Source organism: Pleurodeles waltl, chromosome 7 (genome assembly GCF_031143425.1).
Source record: "Pleurodeles waltl isolate 20211129_DDA chromosome 7, aPleWal1.hap1.20221129, whole genome shotgun sequence".
NCBI classification, from domain to species: Eukaryota; Metazoa; Chordata; class Amphibia; order Caudata; family Salamandridae; genus Pleurodeles; species Pleurodeles waltl.
The window spans coordinates 1,480,140,598-1,480,161,369 of record NC_090446.1 but is presented as its reverse complement, the minus strand read 5'-3'; the positions used below and the strand labels follow the sequence as shown (position 1 = coordinate 1,480,161,369).

Sequence of the window (20,772 nt, the reverse complement as noted above, 5' to 3'; positions counted from 1 at the left end):
CTGGGTTTGGAGCAGTCACTTTCTGAAGGTGCTGCTGTAAACATGCCTTCATCCAAGCTTCTTTTCCCTTTAAAAACAGAAATAGGGTGCAATACCAACTCTGGCCACTGGATGCCAGTAGTGCACTTTTTTTTTCTAGCTTCAAGACAGTCTTTCTCCCGACCGGCCTTGTTTGTTTGGTTTGAAGCAGACTTGGTAAAACAATGCTGAGGAGCCACGCTGCTGGAGGAGGCATGCAGGTAAGTTCATTTTACTCATTTTCTCATCTCTCCCTTTTCTCTTCTCTCTTTTCCTTTCTGTGTTTTTTTTTCTTCTTCTGTCCACTTTTTTTTGTAAAACAGCACAGCCTCGTTTGAAGAGGCGTGCAGATGGCACGAATTTCAGTGAGGGGGTTGGGGGCTCCGGGTACTGTTTTTTTCTTTTCTAGGTGCGTGTGAGCACCTCACTCCGTCATTCAGTTGCTGTGAGATGGGGGCGCGGCCCTGGGCACCTGGTGCGTGTCTGCACCATGCAATTTTAAATTATTTCGGTGCGTGTCTGCACCACTTTCTTCAATTCCTGCCAGGACAAGGGGGGGGGGGGGGGGGCAGCCCCTGGGCATTTCCTTTTAGTTTGTGGTGCATGCCAGCACCGTCGGGGACCTTACGTTGCGGCTGCAGCAGTCCTCCGTGCTGCGGACGTTTTCCAGCATTTTTGTGGTGGGGGCGGCCCTGGGCAAATTTCCTTCGGTGCGAGAGTGCACCATTATTAAAATGAAAAGGGGCGACCGGCCCCGGCACCTTTTGCCAACTTCTCCTCACGGCGCACTACAGCGCTACTTTAAATGAAAAACTAAAACGGTCCCTGGTCTTTTCTGCACTCTCGGTGCCCGATCGCACCACGTTCTTCACGGGCACCGGTAACCCAGCACTGGGCGCCTCACAGCGCTTTACTTATTTTCGACACCGCAGCCTTTGGCAGCGCTGCGGGAAGCTGTGATCGACAGCACTCACCCCCTTCCTTGGTACCAATGGGTCTGGGGCTCCGACGGCCTCACTTCTCTTTCCTCCACCGATTAGGTTCATGTCTGCAACCACGTGGGGTTGCAGATCCCACCTTCGTCGCCATTGTAATGTGGGGCCCTAGGCCCTCATGGTGGTAAGTAAAGGGACGCAGACACGGTGGTAGGGTAGTACTGAACTGGCCTCAGGCACGTGCGCCCGGCCCCTTTTATTGGCAGGGTCACCTGACTGGTGACGCCTGTGTTGGGTGGGTGTAGGTTACACAAGTAAGACCAGCCCTCAGCAGAGTGGCTGGCAGAAAGACTAGAATGAGTCCAGCTGGACTCTACAGTGCCGAGCAGCGGAAAACACCAGCACACATTAAGCACTGCAGTAGAGTAGATGAGCGGACCTAAAGAATGTTGTAAATTGAATGATAAAAAAATGGTTTTACAATTGATGTGACAAAAAGGCGCCTATTTCTTTCATTGAAAAAATCTACTTTTTGCAAAGGGATTAATAGGGACCTTGGGGTGACATTTACCCAAAATAAATAGGATCCTGTAACTCTAGCCGAAAATGGTTGGTGAAAAAAAGTTTGAGCTCTGGAACAAAATCCCTACAGAAATTGATACATTCACAATTTTTTCAAATGCAAAAGTTAGTCTGAAATTTCACCTTGAAGCTGAGGGGTATCCTGTAGATTTGTCTTTTTATTGATAAGATTGTAACTTCAAAATGAGTATTTAATGAAAGTTGTAATGTAATAACCTGTATATTGTATTTAAGTGTAATAAAAAATAAAGCAAGACAATAGCAACAATTTTTCATTAAGTTACACATATTCTTAAAATTATTACATTTTTCCTTGGAAGGGTAGAAAGCTGAGTTTGCTTTCTGGAATTTAAACTTTTGATCGGCTGGTATCATTAGATGTCTTATGACTCTTTGAAGATGTCAGAATCCAGTGCTGGCTCACTTATTCTACTTCATGGCTACATAGCACACTTTTAAGTGACGGATAGACCCAAAAAACTCAATATTTCACAATGCCATACGCCTGTATTCCTTGCAAGTTGTTATGGCCTCAACAGGGTTTCAGTGCTATATAAATGTATTTCTTAAGTAACTCATACTCAAACCTATCTAATCCTCTCACACGTCAATCAATATTCATCCTAGCTTGATCAATTACTGTGGAATTAAAAGACCTGCTTTTCTCTGTGGGTCCTCTTTAAAGATTAGTGTTACCTTTATTTAGCTGGATGCTCAGTGGATGGTTTTGGAGTGGTAATTGTTTGTTGCACTTACTGAATAGACTCCTTGGAAGCGCAGGATTGTTTGTGCAATTAGGTTGGACTTTTAGGAGCACAAAGTGACACCCAGGATCATATATGACAGATCCTAATTCGTAAAATCAGGATCTGACGGTATTTACACTCATGAATGGAAGATCAATTGAAATTTCTGGATATTTATAAACACTCCCGGTGAATTTACCACACTAATAGCTTTTGGAAAATCATGAAATAAAACTAATGTTTTGTACATTTAGGGTAGAAAGACTCCTTAAATTATATTTTCAGCGGATATATGTGTAGGAAGTGCTCTACATGGAAAAGAGATTTCCATGTAAAGATAAAAGCAGGAATGGAAGTGTATATCCGCACATTCTTCCGTAGCCTTCAACATCTGATGTGTCCGCTTGCAGACATTGTGCAAGAGTATGACTAGAGATGGACAATGCAAACCTAGAAAATTTTAAATTGTTATTTTATTTAGAACAGGACATTTTTGGGGGCAAAGTCCGAAAGGTCCGTATATCTGTATGTTTAGGCTTATGCCTCACAGAATTACCCTTGTATCTGAACCAAACTGAAAACAACACTAGTTTTAAATTGCTTAGTTACGAACAGTGTTTTTCACAACATGGTTTAGACTCTTAACAATTTTCTTTAGCCAATGTTATTTACAGATTTTTTTATAAAGCATGCAACAATATGAGTTAGAATGAGAATAAGCCCAAAAAATATTAAATATTGAAAAGAGTATAAAAATAGAATTTGTTTGAAAATAAATTCTCAGATATTTCTTTGTACATATCTAGACTTGTTCAGACTCTTGCACTTGATAAATGCATATGAATTCTATGTTTCCAGGACTGTAATGTTCTTAGGATGGTTCAGTGCTAACATCGCCGAAGTCCCTCCACACATGGAGGGCTTAGGCTACATTGACTCTTGGTGACAATATATAAGAGCCATAGTTGACAATATTGTGCAATAGGAGGACAAAAGGCCTTATTACGAGGCTGATAGTCCTCGAGGTGGCAACCAGGACGGACCTCCACATTAAGACCCTGGCAGTTAAACTGCCAGGGTACCACCATCACCACCAGGATCCATGAACCCAACGGGCTGGCGGTCGCAGAGGTCGGAATCAGCCAGGGCGGTGTTACATGCAGTGCCGCCCTGCAAATTACGACCTTATTCTCCGTCAGCCTTTTCATGGCAGATTTACCGCCATGAAAATACTGGCGGAGAACAAGTGCAAGGGGGCAACTGCACTACCCAGGCACTTGGCATGGGCAGTGTAGGGGTCCCACTGCCCAGCACCCTCGCAATGTTCACAGTCTGCTGTGCTGCGCAGAAAGTGTACATTGCGAAAGTGATGGTGCACCCTGCGGCAGCAGCATTACCACCAGTTCAATTACGAGCCGGCGACAATGCTGCTGCCAGTTTCCAACTGGGCTGGCAGGCAGAAACCTCAGTTTCTGCCCACCAGCCCAGCGGGAAACTCGTAATGGGTCCAGCAGGGAGGTAGCCACTGTGGCAGCAACCTCCCCATTGGAAGTTCGGCGGACGGTTCAAACCATCCACCGAACTCCTAATCAGGCCCATAGTCTGGCTATTAAGGCCCACATATAAAATGCTTTTTTTGTTTGTAAATAGCCCAATTCGCAGAATCAGGCCTTTTATGAATGCAAAAAGGCATTTTTGTATGTAACTAGCCCAAGATGCAATTCTGTAACTGATTACTGAATCGCAGTTTGTGAATGCGAATCAGTAGCTGGAAGGGGCATGATAGGGCTTTCCTTCCTAATATCGATTCACACTGGTATGTACAAATGTTTTGCGACCAAAATGCGGTCACAAAACATTTGCATTTTATCACCAACTCGAAGTTGGTGGTAACCCATTCGCAAATGGGAAGGGGTCCCAATGGGACCAATTTTTCTTTGAAACTGGTTGTTAAAATAATTTTTTAGATCAGACAGTGGCCCCACTGCCTACTCTTAAAAAACTGAGAACAAAACGTTTCATTTTTTCTGTGAAACGCATCCCATTTTCCTTTAAGTTATAAAAAAAAAGAAGAGTGCTTTATTTAAAATCAATCACAGACATGCTGGTCTGCAGACCCCAACAGTCCATCATTCCTGTGATTTTTGCGCTTCCCAGTGGGTCACAAACTGAGCTCTACCTCAGTAATATTGATAAGGTAGGTCTATTTGTGACCCACTGGGAATTGCGACGAGCGGTAAACACACTTTAATACATTCGTGTTTGCGATTACCAAATAGCGATTCACAAAACGTCTCTTTTTGGTAATCGCAAGCACAAATGCTAGTACATGTGGCCCTAAGTGCTCTGTGATTATAAATACTACAAGAAAAAATATCAAATGAATTAAAGAAAAACAATAAGTAAAATAAAACTTGTATAAAAATAAAATGTTGTAGAAATAAATTCTCATATAATTATTTTAGCTGTCCAAACAGACTGTTATACATTAGGTCCATGCTTGCAGGATATAGCATTGACAGGATGGTATCCGTGCCAACAGAAGCCAACTGCAATAGAAATCTCTGCACAGCAGACCGTTTTGGTCCAATACCACTATTGCTCTCTACTCCACAATGTCGCTGCCAAACTCCACCTGAAAATATTTCAGATTTAAAGTCCTAATAGCATCATGAGATGTAAGAATATAGCATACATTTTATGGAAGATGTTTTCTTATCATCCCCAAATACCGAATCAGGGTTCTGACAATAATTGATGGGGATGGGCTGGTGAATGTGAAGGCCATTTTAGTACTAGCCTGGAATCAAGAAGGTGTGGCCTCAGAATATTGTATCCAAAATATAATCTGACAGTAATATTGTGTCATAAATATTGTTTAGCAATATATAACCCCTTTGAAGCTACCAGTAAAAAATCAACACCCTGTAGCGCAATATTTTTGTTAATGATAATTCAGACATATTTTTGTCAGGCAATATTTTTTATATTTGTGCTGATGATATCATGATGTACAACCATCAAGCAGCCCGAATGGACCTATGATCACCACACACTGTAGGTGTGGGATTTTTGTTGCTGCAACTGATGTTCTTGATATAATATGCAGTCCTTCCAATGAATTGCAGATGAGTTTAAAGCAAGCAGAAGACCATCCAAGGTTGTAGCTGTAGGATAAGACAGGTGCCCAAAGTTTTGAGGAACATAGAAAAATTCAGAATCACATTGCAGAGGCCATTTCATCACACATTTGTTGAACATGGAGGGCGAAGCTCAGAGGTCTCAAGGATTCCTGTTTCTGAAGATGAATTTGTGGCATTACAATAGTTGTAGATCTCTTGAATCCTCCCACTGTTTGTGCCTTTGTATATTCACCTTTTCTCAATAATACTCTATCGCTAATATCGACTCAAACAATTTGCTTCAACTGCAAATGGAAGGTGCTTGCTGTCAAAACTGGGCAATTATATATTCTTCAATATTATGCTTTTGTGCCATAAATGTCAAAGAGGTGGATGAGGGAGTGAGGCATTTCAAGAGCTTAATATTGTTATGATTGTTTTCATTTTTTCCATAGTTTCCAATTTGAAATAAAATATTTCTTGGTTGCACCTTTTCTGTCCCCACTTCCCTTAATGTTCCTTTGGATTGGAGACTTTTGGTGGTGCCTGTCAATAATATGCTCTGTCACACGATCTTCATAACTCTGAGGTATTAACCAGGCTCCATCATCCAGATGCTTCCTGCCAATCTCTGGAGTTGGGGTGCCTTTGGGGTTTCATTCTTTTGATTCGCTTGACTATACTTGTGTAGCTGACATTTTAGTCATCTTTTTGGTCATGCCAACCACAGTGGAATCGGTCCTGTTTGACAGAGTGTCATTTGAGTGCTGTCGAAAAATAAAAATAAAATGTTTTAGCAATTTTATATATATGAATACCCCCTCAGATTAATGCATTGTGCCAAATAACTTTTCCTGATAACTTGGTAGAGCACTGGATCATCTCACTGTTCAGCAAACTCAGGGTCAGATTCACAGAAGTTATTTAAGCCCATTATGTGGACTGGCCTTATACAATGATAGTAATGCCAAGTTCTGTAGTCACAAAACTCAAATATGCAGTTGGAATGAAATATAGCAACACAATATAATAGCCAGTGTGGGGTACTACTGTGTGGGAGATAATCTGCACTCAAAGTGGTGAGTGGACATTCCAGGATGGACATGACATGGAAAGTAGGTCAGCACCCACAAATGTTTGGGTTTGGGGGTGTTCTACGTGAATAACCACAAACCTTGAGGATTGTGAGTATTCTCAAAACGTTTGAAAGGCAAATTCCAACCATAAGCATAGGCTAAGACTTACGGCCTGATTTAGATATCAGAGGGGGAATACTCCGTCACAAATGTGATGGACATCCCGTCTGCCATATTAAGACCCCCTTAGCATATAATGGGATTGTAATATGGCAGACGGGCTATCCGTCACGTTTGTGACAGGGTATTCCCCTTTGCTGAGATCCAAATCAGGCCTTTAGTACTGAGAATGGCAGGAGTAAAAGCGTAAGCAGAATTGGAAAAGGGCTGGAACAGCGCCAAAATTGGCAGTCTTGAGGAAGTAGTTCTCCAAGAAGATGCAAATTCACCAGAGGAACAAGTGGAAACACACTATTCTTTAGAATTCACGAATGAATAAATATATGCTATGCAAATTTATGCACATGTAGCTTCATACAAATGTGAGCGCTCATGGAAAGATGCGACTCTTGCAGCTTCCCAGAGCTAATCTTGTAATTTTTTGTGAATGCGTACAATTGGTAAATCTACTCCAAATGTAGGTATAAACATGCAGAGCAGATTTGCAAGATTTATTTTGTGGCTGAGGCCCAACGTGATTAATTTATCAATAAACTACCGCTGCAATTAAATACAACATGGTTTACCAAATGTCCTGCCATTCACGTTTTTACGACTATTACCCTGTAATCAAGGACTGTTAAGTGCAACACTTTCAGGGGAGTATACCAACTGGTTATGCAGGAAACTAATCAAAACTCTTCTCCACAACTGATTGAAACTCCATATGGCAAAGACTCAATATAACCGCTGCATAGTCCATTCACCTCTGCAAATTACCAGTGATCATCTGACCTCCACGTTTTCCTGTGTTTGTAGTTAAACATATCAACCAAAATGTGTATTTATTTGTGTGCTGGACAACAACTACCATGTACCACTGCATATAGAGCCTAAGAGAATTACAATGTGTTAGTTGGATCAAATAAATTAAACTGGTGAATTTTTAATATATGAGTTTGATTGGTAACAGAGTAGTATTTGGGGTTGAGGCTGAGTCCAAGATTGAGGATGGGAATTGAATTGTTGCTATTATAGTGTAGTTCCTGCATGGGCTGTGGACTGGACTGAAGATATTGCTAAGATTAGGGTGGCAGTGGGATCTTAAGCCTTAAGGAGGTACCTGGAGTTATGTTTGAGTTAGCAATAAAGTTGGGTTGTTTAAAAGGTTGAGAATAGGATTGGGGATTGGAATAGGATTGGTATCCAATTTGAAATCAGATTGAAAATATGGATTAGTTAAGATAAGGGACATGGTTAGGGAAAAGGCCATGGTCAGTATTAGGAGCAGGTGTCACAAGGTTATAGTGAAGGTTCAGGCCAGCATATTATCTAAGAGATATACAGGTTTATGATTACACTATGCATGAATTGTGTACTAAATTTGTGTTTTCTTTAAACCCTTATGCATTCCATATTTAAATGAGTTTTCGTATGAGGTCCAAAGCAACCATCATAGAACGCTAGAGGTCCTTGCTACAATCCAGAGTGCCTTATTTATTTACATTTATGTTTATATTTGTATTTATAAAGTGTACTTATCACTCATAGAGTATTATGGTGCTAGTAGCCATAACTACCGGAGAAAATAGACTGCAGTGAGATGGACAGAAGATTACAGAAGGAACAGCCAAGTTTTCAAGGCCTTCCTATAATCAGAAAGATTCACTGAGAGTCTGAGGGAAGCGTGAAGCTGGTTCCAGAGCTGAACTACTCTAATTACAAAGGCCCGACCACCTTATCTCATTTTCTTAAATTTAGGGATACAGATGAGATTAGCTAATGAGGAGCGCAGGATCATCCCATGATAATATTTCTGGAAGCCCATCTGTAGAGGAAGAGGTCCAAGTGCTTTGAAGACAATGCAAAGCGATTTAAAGGCAGTTCTCTGTTTGATCGGGAGCCAATGCAGCTCCTTTAGGGCATCCGAGACTGACAAACTTCGAAGGCCTATTCAGGGCCAGTTTGGCCGTTGCAGTTTTCACTTTGTGGAGTCTGTTCAAGGTACAAGGTAGTCAGGGGTGCCTAACAGAAGTGAATTACGATAATTGAGCCTACTCAAGATCACACTGTGCACTATTGGTGGTTTAATATGAGGATATGAGGTGGCATCAAGGAAGTATTTTCCACAGCCCACGCAGAAGCATGAAGCAAGTCCCTGCTACTTTCGTGATATGTGCTTCAAAGGTCAGTTTGTTATCAAAGAAGACTCCCAAGTGACAAACTGACTCTGATGGGGTGGGTACATTCTTTGCTTTTTAAAGGTATTATTATCACCCAAAATAGTTTGTCCAGAGAAGTATAACTTTATCCTGTTCATTTTAAGTTTTTCATGTTTGACTTCTCTGTGGGAAAACTGCACTGTTATAACAGAGCATTCTACGCCAAAACATTACAATCAGACAGGACGTTACTGTTGCAAAAGGAACTGTACCACTGAAATGCATTCATGGTTCTTTCTTATGCAGACACATTTTAGAGGAGAGGACCTCTTTGTGGAAGTCTGATCCTTGGAAAGGAGCATTGGATATATCAGTCATCCAGCCACAGAATAGGTCAGGTAGGGGTCAGTAGTTAAATTTCACCAGACTTACCAGTACGCCTGAGATAGTAGAGATGAACGCGTTCCTGAACGTGGTGTTATGTGTGTTGTAGACGGGGGGCGTGTGCCTTAAAGTTGACGAAGAGACGGATGCTGCAATCCAATCTGCTTTGAGTGCTGCAGTCTGAAATAAATTCAAGCAAATGAACTAAATATATTGTTATCCTGCTTTGGATACTTTGTAGATTGATGGCATTTCAACCAACACAGAAAAGTGTGAAGCATTAATTTTAGGAAACTTAAAAGTCTTTTTCTGTAGTATATACTGTGTACACCCCAACTGCAGCCAATCAATACTTTTGATTATCCTGGCCTTCTCTAAAAAATAAATTCAAGCAAATGAACTAAATATATTGTTATCCTGCTTTGGATACTTTGTTGTTTGATGGCATTTCAACCAACACAGAAAAGTGTGAAGCATTAATTTTAGGAAACTTAAAAGTCTTTTTCTGTAGTATATACTGTGTACGCCCCAACTGCAGCCAATCAATACTTTTGATTATCCTGGCCTTCTCTAAAAAAACGAAGAGCAATGGTCTGAACAATAGAAGAATAAAAAATGCTATCATTTGAACAAAGTTGTTTTTAAAATCTTTTTACTCAATTTTAATACAATAGGCAAACTGTTATTCTCATAACAAATCCCCCCATTGATGACACAACCACCCCCACACAGACAGTGCCCAGAATATATATAACCTATAATCCAGTCACAGCATGTGACAGACAAATCCCATAAAGCCAAACAAGATTCTTGTGGCTCCACTACCCATATTTCCCCTCCCTGCTCACTCATTGTCTGATAAGACGTCATCCATCTCCTTCCACGACCCCCGTACTTAAATGAATTTGTTTGGGCAACCACATGCAATATATATTTGCTCCTCCACCCTCATGCGCTTCCATTGCTGCCCCGTTGGGCCCCATTTCAGTATCATGTCTCTCCGTGCCACCATCAAGGTTACATTAAAGAACAGGAGCATATAGAGTGTCTGTTCTCCCCAGATCCCCAACAGCACTACCTTACCATTCAGTCCTAATGTTTCTCCTAGGACCTGAGGAATCTTACTATGGACCTCCTCCAAAAACTTGCTGTTAGAAATGGGGTCTTTGGTTGGCAGTCAGGTTACCCCCTGTCCAAGCAAGGACCCTCACTCTAGTCAGGGTAAGCCACACACAATCCAAATTATCCTGTGCCCACCCTCGGGTAGCTTGCCACTGAGCAGTCAGGCTTAACTCAGAAGGTAATGTGTAAAGTATTAGTGCAATAAACCATACAATAACACCATATAGCACCACAAAAATACACCACACAGGGACGGCTATGCGTCGATTTCTGGCGCTCGGTCGTGGATCCTCTTCGGGTTGCAGGGTTTTCAGAACTCCCGGGGACGGTGTGTGTATTTCCTGCGCTGGCAGGACAAAGTCACAGGAGCTGCGTCGATCCGGTGGGCGTTGTGTCGAATTTTCTACTGCACAGCAGGCGCTGCGTTGATTCCTCTCTGGAATTCGGGCTGCGTCGTTCCTGCTCAGCTATGCGTCGATCCAGTGGGCCGTGCTTGGAATTTCCAGTTGCTACGCTGGCGCTGGGTTGATCTTCTCGATGCGAAGTCAGGCTGCATCGTTCCGGTTCGGCGTGCAGTGAAATTTTCACTGCAGTGTACACTGTGCATCGTTTCTGGCAGGCTGTGCATCGGATTTCACCGCACAAGGAGTCCTTCTTGAAGAGATGAAGTCTTTTTGGTCCTGAGACTTCACGGAACAGGAGGCAAGCTCTATCCAAGCCCTTGGAGAGCAGCAAGGCAGCAGGTCAACAGCAAGGCAGCAGTCCTTCACAGAAACCAGTCAGGTGAGACCTTTGGGCAGCCAGGCAGTTCTTCTTGGTCAGGATGCAGGTTCTGGTTACAAGTTTCTTCTCCAGGAAGTGTCTGAGTTGGAAGGGGCAGAGGCCCTGTTTATACACCCAAATGTGTCTTTGAAGTGGGAGAGACTTCAAAGAGTGGCTTAGAAGTGCACCAGGTCCCCTTTCACTTCAATCCTGTCTGCCAGGGTCCCAGTAGGGGTGTGGCAGTCCTTTGTGTGAGAGCAGGCCCTCCACCCTCCCAGCCCAGGGAGACCCATTCAAAATGCAGATGTATGCAAGTGAGGCTGAGTATCCTGTGTTTGGGGTGTGTCTGAGTGAATGCACAAGGAGCTATCAACTAAACCCAACCAGAAGTGGATTGTAAGGCACAGAAAGATTTAAGTGCAGAGAAATGCTCACTTTCTAAAAGTGGCATTTCTAAAATAGTAATATTAAATCCAACTTCACCAGTCAACAGGATTTTATATCACCACTCTGGCCATACTAAATATGACCTTCCTACTCCTTTCAGATCAACAGCTACCACTCAAACAATGTGTGAGGGCAGACCCAATGTTAGCCTATGAAAGGAGCAGGCCTCACAGCAGTGTAAAAACAAATTTAGGAGTTTTACACTACCAGGACATGTAAACTGCATAGGTACATGCCCTGCCTTTTGCCTACACAGCACCCTGCCCTATGGGTTACCTGGAGCATACCATAGGGGTGTCTTATATGTAGAAAAAGGGGGGTTATAGGCTTGGCAAGTACTTTTAAATGCCAAGTCGAATCGGCAGTGCAGTGAAACTGCACACACAGGCCTTGCAATGGCAGGCCTGAAACAAGGTTAAGGGGCTACTTAAGTGGGTGGTGCAATCGGTGCTGCAGGCCCACTAGTAGCATTTAATCTACAGGCCTTGGACACATATAGTGCACACTATTAGGAACTTATAATAAAATTTAAAAGTCCAATTGGGTATGATCCAATGTTACCATGTTTAAAGGGAGAGAGCATATGCACTTTAGCACTGGTTGGCAGTGGTAAAGTGCGCAGAGTCTAAAAACCAGCAAAAACAGTGTCTAAAAAGTGGAGGGAGGCAGGCAAAAAGTTAGGGGTGACCACCCTAAGGCTGTCAGGTCTAACACTTGCAGATCCTGGGGCATTCCCATAGCGTGAGTACTAGTGTGCCCGCTGCCCGTAGCCATGCAGGCAGCTATCCGACTGCTCTGTGCAAAACCTTGAACTGGGTCAGCCTAAAACCCACTCAAATCACTATCTCTCTTGGGTACCTTCAGGCTTCCCTCAATTCATCTTCCTCAAGTCTACTGAAATCCCCCTCCCATCTCTCATGCAACTTCAGCAATGGGGGAGCACTATTGGCCAGAAGTGTAGGTGAAGGGGGTTCTCAGGAACCTATATTCCAGTAGGCTCACCCCTTGTATCTCAGTCTCGGGGGGAAAGAGTGCCTTAAGGTAGTGTCACACCTGAAGGTACCTCAAGTACTGTCTGCCAGCTAGTTCATACTGGGATTGAAGTTCCTGAATAGGCACAATTTCTTTGCATTTCCACACATCCTCCAGCTTTGATATGTCTATCAAGTCCCACTGTCTGAGGCCCTCAACTCCCTGCAGCAATGCCACACCCTCAGCCTCCAACAACACTCAGAAGCTTCACCGCCTCCCTTCCCAACATCGATAAATATCAAGAAACACAAACACAGGAAACAAAAATATTGATTTTCTTATGTAAAACTATAAAAATCACTAATATGGAGTACAAACTTATCTCTGACAAAAATACAACTTTTACATATATCAGTAACAAAAATATCAGAAACACAAATATCATCACCTATGAATTAACATATGTCCATTATCACAAATAATGAGCTACAAAATTATTCATAAATACATTAATTAAAAAATTCACCAGAACACCAATTCTTCATAAACCAATTTCTTCAAATACACCCTAAACTTATAATAAGCATCTAAAATTAAATTAAAGTATATTACATCTCCCAAAAATTAAACATTCACCCCCAAAAAGTACACCTAAAAAATACAATAAATAAACTAATAATATTATTATTAACTATAAACATTTGAACAACAATATAAAATATTATATAAAACAAATAAATTAATATTTAATAAAAAGCAATTATATATAATACTACATAAAGTAAACATAAATTTGCATCTACCAAACAAGGATTCAACTGATAAAAAAAATCAAATTATACTAAATAAACCAATAAAATATCACTATAAACAACCTTAACCAAAAAATAACTCAAACAATTAAACAATCAATGTAAAAAGACACACAAATTAAAGAAAATAAATACTCCAAAAACACTGAAAGAGGAGAAAACACTGCTGGAGTTTCTCAACAAACAATTAAAAATGAAAATGTACATCTCCACAACTACATATTTACTTAAGTAATACTTATCTTTAAACTTAAAATTAAGGGCCTGATTTAGATCTTGACGGTATTACCACCAATCTGCTGCAGTGGCAGACCTGAGTACTTTTTCAGTCTTACACTGTTCCAACCACTGTATTTAGATGTATTGCAGCTGAGCGGCCGACACCCACAACTCGTTCTTCCTAGCCGTAGGACTGATGGGTTCCCGACGATCATATTTAGAGGTAACAGTCCTGTAGGAGTTGTACTAGCGGCAGAGTGCTGACAGGGGAAGCAATCACGGGACCCAATAGACATTGTACAATGGCAGTGGGTATGGAATAGAGTAAGCCTTACACACACACACATACGCACACACAGTACCTTGACCATATGTGTCACCTGCACAACACACTACACAACACACTATTACCCATCACCATTCCACCACAACACAACACATACATGCTGGAAACACACATTACCATACATCCATGATACAACATACACACACTATTGACATTATACCCACACACAACACACCCACAACAACCAACACAACTACACACTCATCTACACACACACTCACAAAAAGCACACTTTTCAGCTTGTTTTAGTTTACTCATTTTTATACATTTAATAGAAACTGGAGATTATTAATCACTTCTTTACGAATCTCATAATTTTTATCAGTTAATTCTTAGAGATTCATTTCCTTAATCTCTTTCTCAAGTTCTACAATTTGTAGTTTAAGTTTTTCAACCTTTTGTCTCTGCTTTTTTTTATTAGTGTTTGCATCATATTAAATGATGCTGCACATACATTTTCTTCCCATTCTTCGAGAAGGCCATCATTCAAATCTTCATAGGTGGGCAAAAAATGAGAATTCTTAATCCTCTGGAGATGCGTTTATTTTTAATGTAACTTTTCAAAGTCACCAATTGACAACCCAGCCTTGTGAGGCTCTGCACCTGTTCTCCGCCAGCCTTTTCATGGTGGAACCATCATGAAAAGGCTGGCGGAAAAACAGGTTGTAATCGGGAGGGCGGTGCTGACTTCAGCTTCGCCCTGGTCGATTCCAACCACCGCCACCTTCAGCCCGTTGGGATCGAAGATCCTAGTCTAGATGGCGAAGGTTGGTGGGGCTGCCCGCCTACCTCAAAATGTGTCATCGGACCACCACAACTGTGATGGTCGAACAGCAACGCAGGTGTGGCGGTCCCAGGACTGCCACACCCGTAATCAGGCCCATAGATTGAACTGCTTTTCTGTGCTTAATGTAATCACAATGCCCCAGGAATTATTTTGGCAGAGCTCCCCATTTCCAAATTTTTTTTACCATAAAATACCATTTTAAATTACCCTAACTTTTTTCCTCTTTCAACAGAAAGCAAACAGCTGCTCCATGGTGAATCGACATGAGAGGAAAAGTTTTAAAAAACGTGCAACATATCTCAACAAAACATACAAATATGTGAATAAAATAAAAGTAACTGCATTTTTATATATATTAATAACTAACGTGGCAAAAGCTAAACTATAATACATTTTTATATTATTAAACTACTTACAGATATAATGACAGAAGGAGCCAAAGTTACCACTCGACAAAAGCAAAAGTAATTATTAAATCACATGGGCCACATGCAACCAAGAATGTGCATCGACAGAAACTATAAACTGGAAATGTACTAGATATTATTCTAATGCATGCGATGGAAAGGCAACTATAAACAAAAATGTAGTAATTAATGTAAAAGAGCACAACCACCCCCAAAATGTTACAGAAATAGAAGTTAGAGAAATTCAACAAGATATAAGAGAGGCAAGCGCTAGTTCTCAGGAACCCACAAGCAAACTCCTGAAAGACCAACTACCATCTAGCCCCAGTTTAAAACATCTAATTACATGCAATAAAAAAAGCCACCAGAGATACTCCACATGCTCCTAGAAGACACCAACACATAAATATACCAGACCATTTAAAAATTACATATAACTAGGAACCCTTCCTTTTGCATGGCAATCAAAAACAAATCCTAATCTTATCCACTGCAAACAACTCAATTAAATTTACCCAATGCCACACCTGCATGATGGACAAAACCTTCAAAATGTGCATTCACTCAGATGTGCACCACATTAAAGCACCAGTTCACCTTTGGCACATGCTTTACTCCCAAATAAACAAAACAGTGCCTACTTAGAACTCCTAAACTTTATAAAACTACAAACAAATAACTACAATCCCCAAAAAAGAAATGTAGACTAAACAAGCTACACTTCAAATAATTCTGAAAATATACACCCATTTTTTGAAGTACGCTCTAATTTTGCACCACATTTATTAACATGTATGGGGGGGGAACTGTGCTAGGATGCGAGGCAGTGTGCTCCCAAGCCCCTTCTGTATAAAAGGCTCCCTTGAGCTAACATGCTGATTAGCTTTGGAGATGCACCTGTGTGCCAGTGAGTAGTACTGTGACCTGTGAAGACGTTGGCAGCATTTCCAGCAACCCCAGATGAAAGTTTGCTGCTCTGTACTGATGAAGGACAAAATTCAGACACATATGTATGCCTAGAGATACACAGCTCTATCTGCACCAGTATTGGTGAAAACTACAGTTATTTTTGAAGTGCTAATTTTGTACCACATTTACCATAATGCATTGGGGTGAACTGTGCTGGGATGTGAGGCAGTGTGCTCCCAACTGCCCTTCTGTTTAAAAGGTGTTGGACACTAAAGAAGGTAACATTTACTATTTATACTCCAAACTAAAGAAACTTGGAGAAGGTGTAGGAGACTAAAAGGGTGGAAGTGACTATTCCCACTCCTTAATACACCAACTTGGAGAATTTGTTGGACACTAAAGGTAGCAAAATTACTATTCTTACTTCAATGCAAACCAACTTGGGGAAGGTTATGGGCGCTAAATGGGTGGCATTTACTATTCCCACTCCAATCTAAAGCAACTTTTTTTTTCATATACTTTATTTTAAAATGTTCCACTCATAATATTGGAACATGAAGTGATTACAAAACGTAAAACAGCCATACATTGCCACAACATAGTTTCCTGTTACATATTGAGGGTGAGGGTAGAAGAGTTCTGAGCTCGCAGGAGTAAATTACAACAATCATATCAGTTTGGAATTCTGCAGCACACCACATGTACATAGTACCATACACCAAATCGCCAGGCTAACACTATGACCTAGTGGATTATAGGAGTCCCTTACTTATTTGGTCGTCATTAATATGATTGAAATAACAGTTCGTGCAGGTGTCAGCCCTCCTCGTCTGCAAGAGACTCTGAGCTAGAATCGTCCCCATCAATTAATCGTACAGGCAGCAGACCTCAAGCCAAGATTTCGGTTGATGCGCCATCATCTGTGCTCACCAGGAGCATATGCTGTTCTTCTGCCGCCCCCATGCCATCAAGTCTTTCAGCTAGTGTGCCAATTGTGGCTACCTGGTTCCCATCAGCTAATGGCCACCCTTCTCTTAGCCAGCAGGAGGGTCATCTGGGTCGGTTTATAAGGTGTCTCCCACCACTTAGGTTTGGGGATCACCCCCAACAGGCAGGCCATGGGAGACGACATGACTATTAACTCAGTGGCAGTCATTTTTGGGATAACATCTCTCCAGAAAGACTGAACTTTGCTGTATGCCCACGCCAGATGTAAGAATGTGGCCCTTTCTTCTATGCATCACAGAACATTTGACCCCCCCCTACCAGGGTCCATCTTGTTCAGCATAAATGGTGTGACATAGGTGCGATGTAGGTAATTAAAATGTAGGAGTTTAAACCTATTGTTACATGATATGGTGCGGTCCAGTTCTAGAGCCTGTCCCCAGTCTATCCGAGAGCGGTTCCCCTAGTTTTGTTTCCCATGCTCCATGTGCTACACATGGTGCAGTCTGCCTGTTTCTATTAAGCGCCTTATAAAACAACAAAATGAAGTGCCATTCCACCCCCCAACTTAGGAGCCCTCCCAGAACCTCTGATGCTCGTGGGGCGTTTGGAAAGTCACTCCAGACCTCCTGTGCCACACTATCCAATTTGGTGTATTGCAGGAACTAGCCTGGCCCTATTTCAAAGGTCTCCTGCTCCTCCTGAAAGGTTATGAGACATTCTCCCGGATAAAGATCCCCGCTGAAAGTCAACCTTCGCCTCTCCACTGTTCTACTGACATACAGTCATCAATGGTACGAAACAGCACTAGATCCCATAAAGGCAATTCCCTGTCAAAGGGGGCTCGTCAAATAATCTTTCAAACTACCTGTTCCCAAAACTTAGCCTTTACTTTCACCAGGTGCGGTATCAGGTACGAGGTTCTACCCCCATTCATCAGGAGCTGTGGCAAGATATCCTCGTCCAATAGGCCTTCGAACAATCTTTTCTCCCACCCATCTTTGTTTTTCATCCATCTAGATGCATGCTGTAGCTGAGCTGTATAATAATAAAGCTGTATATCAGGTACAGCCAGGCCTCCAGCTTCTAGATTTCTCCACAGTGTGGAGAGGTAAACTCTTCTGGGACAACCAGCCCATATCAGTGATCTCAGTAGGCTATCAACCCTGTGAAAAAGTTGAGAATCAACTGGAAACAAAGAGTTCTGGACTAAAACTAGACAGGGGGCCAGGAAGACCATTTTGGCCACTGCCGCTCTGCCTATAGCGGAAAGGGGGAGTCTATTCCAAGAAAGCGTTGGAGTTCATCAATCCTCCCACCACCCTCTCCACATTAAGACGGTTATGTGCCTTCTGCGTATGCGTGACCACTATGCCTAGGTAGCAGAATCCCTCCAGTTCCCAACGTAACCCTACCACTGGCAATTGATCAGCGGGCTTTCCTGTCAGGCCCCCAAGGGGGAACAGTAGCAACTTCCGGGCATTGATCTTAAGCCCAGAAAAACTTCCAAATGTTGCAAGCACCTGCATCAACAGTGGTACCGACTATTCAGGGGATCTAAGGTAAACCAGAGCAACATTTGCATATAAGGAGATGTCATGAGTTTGTGTCCCAATCCAAATCCCGTAGCAGACGCTATCCTGTTGCAGCAATAGAGCTATAGACTCAATTGCCATTCGCGAACAGGAGCGGAGGCAGGGACATCCTGTCTGGTTCCCCTGCCCACTCCTCAGGCATCGGGGGATCGGACTCATTATAAAGGAGACGTACCCAAGCACAACAGTTAGGCCTAAAGCCCACACCCTTAAGGACTTTCAGCAAGTAATTCCAGTCAATTGTATCAAAAGCCTTTTCCAGGTCTAAAGATACTAGTGCTAGATCCTGCACTCTGCTTCACGTTTCATATAGGATATGAGCAATTTGCCTCAAATTAAATGTAGTGCTGCACATTGGTACAAATCAGCATTGCACTTCATGGACCAAGTCCCGGATTACCACTGCATAGAATTTTAACATTTAAGTTCAACATTGTAAGAGGCCTGTAGGAGGAAGGATTCACCCAATCCCTGTTGGTTTCAACATGAGACATACAATCCCTTCAAACGTTGTAGCTGGCAGGACACCTGTCTCCAGTGCTTCCTGAAACACCTGTAATGATTTGGGGAGGAGTGTGGCACCGTATGTTTGTAAAACTCCACTGGAAATCAGTTCCCCCCTGGTGTTTTTGACTAATTAAGTGCTCTCACAGCCTCTCTCAATTCCTCTAGTGTTAGTTCCTCATCTAATGCCTGCTTCTGTTCCAAACTCAGGGTAGGGAGAGCCACCTCCTCTAGATATTCTACCAGCTCTTCCAGGCTAGCAGGGCCCGCTGCATAAACAGCACGGAGGTACTCAACAAACACAGCCTAATCCGGCTTCTACTGGTAATTCCCTCTCCTACTTTGTTTCTGAGGTATAGGATAGGCGGAGATGCGACCTCGTGCTGCAGTATCCACTCTAATAAGCGTCCAGACTTATCTCCTTCCCTATGCAGTTTCTGTCGATACGACCTCAAAGTCATCTTGTGAAGCCTATCCCAGAACTCATTCATGTCTCTGTGTAACTACTGTATTTGCCCATGTATGGTGGGGGAATGTGTTTCTTCTCCCTGTAGTGTCACCAGCCTTTCCTCTAGAGCTACGAGTTCAGTTTCCACTTGATGCCATCCTCCCTATACAGTCCCCATACAGTTCCCTCCTACTATTGCCTTTAGGGCTTCCCACTTCACTGCTCTACACTACATGGTGCCCCAATTCAGTTTTAAGTATTCCTGTAGGTATAACGCCAGAGTCTCACAACCTGCAGAATCCAGGAGGAAATACGGAGGTAAGCGCCATGTGCACCACTCCTCTCTCCTGAGCCCCCATTGCAGCTCCATCAGAACGAGAGCATGATCAGATAGAAATCTGCCCACATGGTTAACTGTGAGAGAGTTCACTGCCCAGCAAAAAACAATCCAAGCGGCTGTAGGTCCCCTATTTTTTGGAGTGGCATGTGAATTCTTGTCCACCTTCATGTAATTCCCTTCAGCCATCCAGAAGCCCCAAACAACTCATTACCCTCTTGAGTGATCTCACCATCAGTGGCTTGGTTCCCTGCTTAGGCGGAAAGTGGTCCCTGTTGCCATCTAATACACAGTAAAAAAAATCTCCAGCCCAGAGTATGGTATACCCACTGCTACCTCCAGTAACTCCAGGATTCTGTCGTAGAACATATAATCATCAGTGTTGTGTGCATAAGTGTTTCGGATTGTTTCAGGTGGCCCATCCAGGGTGGCCTGTAAGAGTAGATAGTGGCTCTTTACATCGACCTCGTTATATGTGCGTCTAAATGGTACTCTGGGTGCCACCCCACATGCATAAGGAGTATGTGGATGTGAACAGTTGCCCTCCCCATTTTTTAGGCAGCTTTTGGGTTTCATCCCCCATCAGATGCATTTCCTCTAGGCATGCAAATTGTGTTCCCTGCTGATATAGGTAGGAGTGTATTCTATAATGTGTAGTGTACCGTCTAAGCCCCCTGACATTCCAAGTTATTACCATCAGTTGGTCTACCATGAGTTCATATAACTCTTGAACTAATGCCCAGGGACCACCCACCATCTCGACCTTCCATGCACACTGTATTGGCGAGCAGTAATGTAATTTCAACTGTTTCAAAACCAATGCAACAAACTCTAACGCTCCCCCACCCTGGATAAGCAGTTTAATTAACAATAAATCAGCTACAAATCCATTGCTAATTATGCTGGCATGACACCCAGTCTAAACCCAGATACCCCAACCATTGCCTACCACGTACGTGGAAGGGTCCCCACAAAA

The 20,772-nt window shown here is 42.4% G+C and overlaps 1 protein-coding gene across 1 annotated transcript in view; it reads right to left on the bottom strand.

The window, feature by feature from the left end:
* Positions 1 to 713: 713 nt before the first annotated feature.
* LOC138246546 (carcinoembryonic antigen-related cell adhesion molecule 21-like) overlaps positions 714 to 20,772 on the bottom strand; it is a 125,468-nt gene continuing 105,409 nt past the window's right edge. The window contains exons 6-7 of the mRNA XM_069201212.1: positions 9,233 to 9,364; positions 714 to 6,170 (exon numbers count right to left, since the gene is read on the bottom strand). Of these exons, the coding sequence (XP_069057313.1) occupies positions 6,081 to 6,170; positions 9,233 to 9,364 (222 nt within the window). The 3' untranslated portion in view covers positions 714 to 6,080. The remainder of the gene's footprint in view (positions 6,171 to 9,232; positions 9,365 to 20,772) is intronic.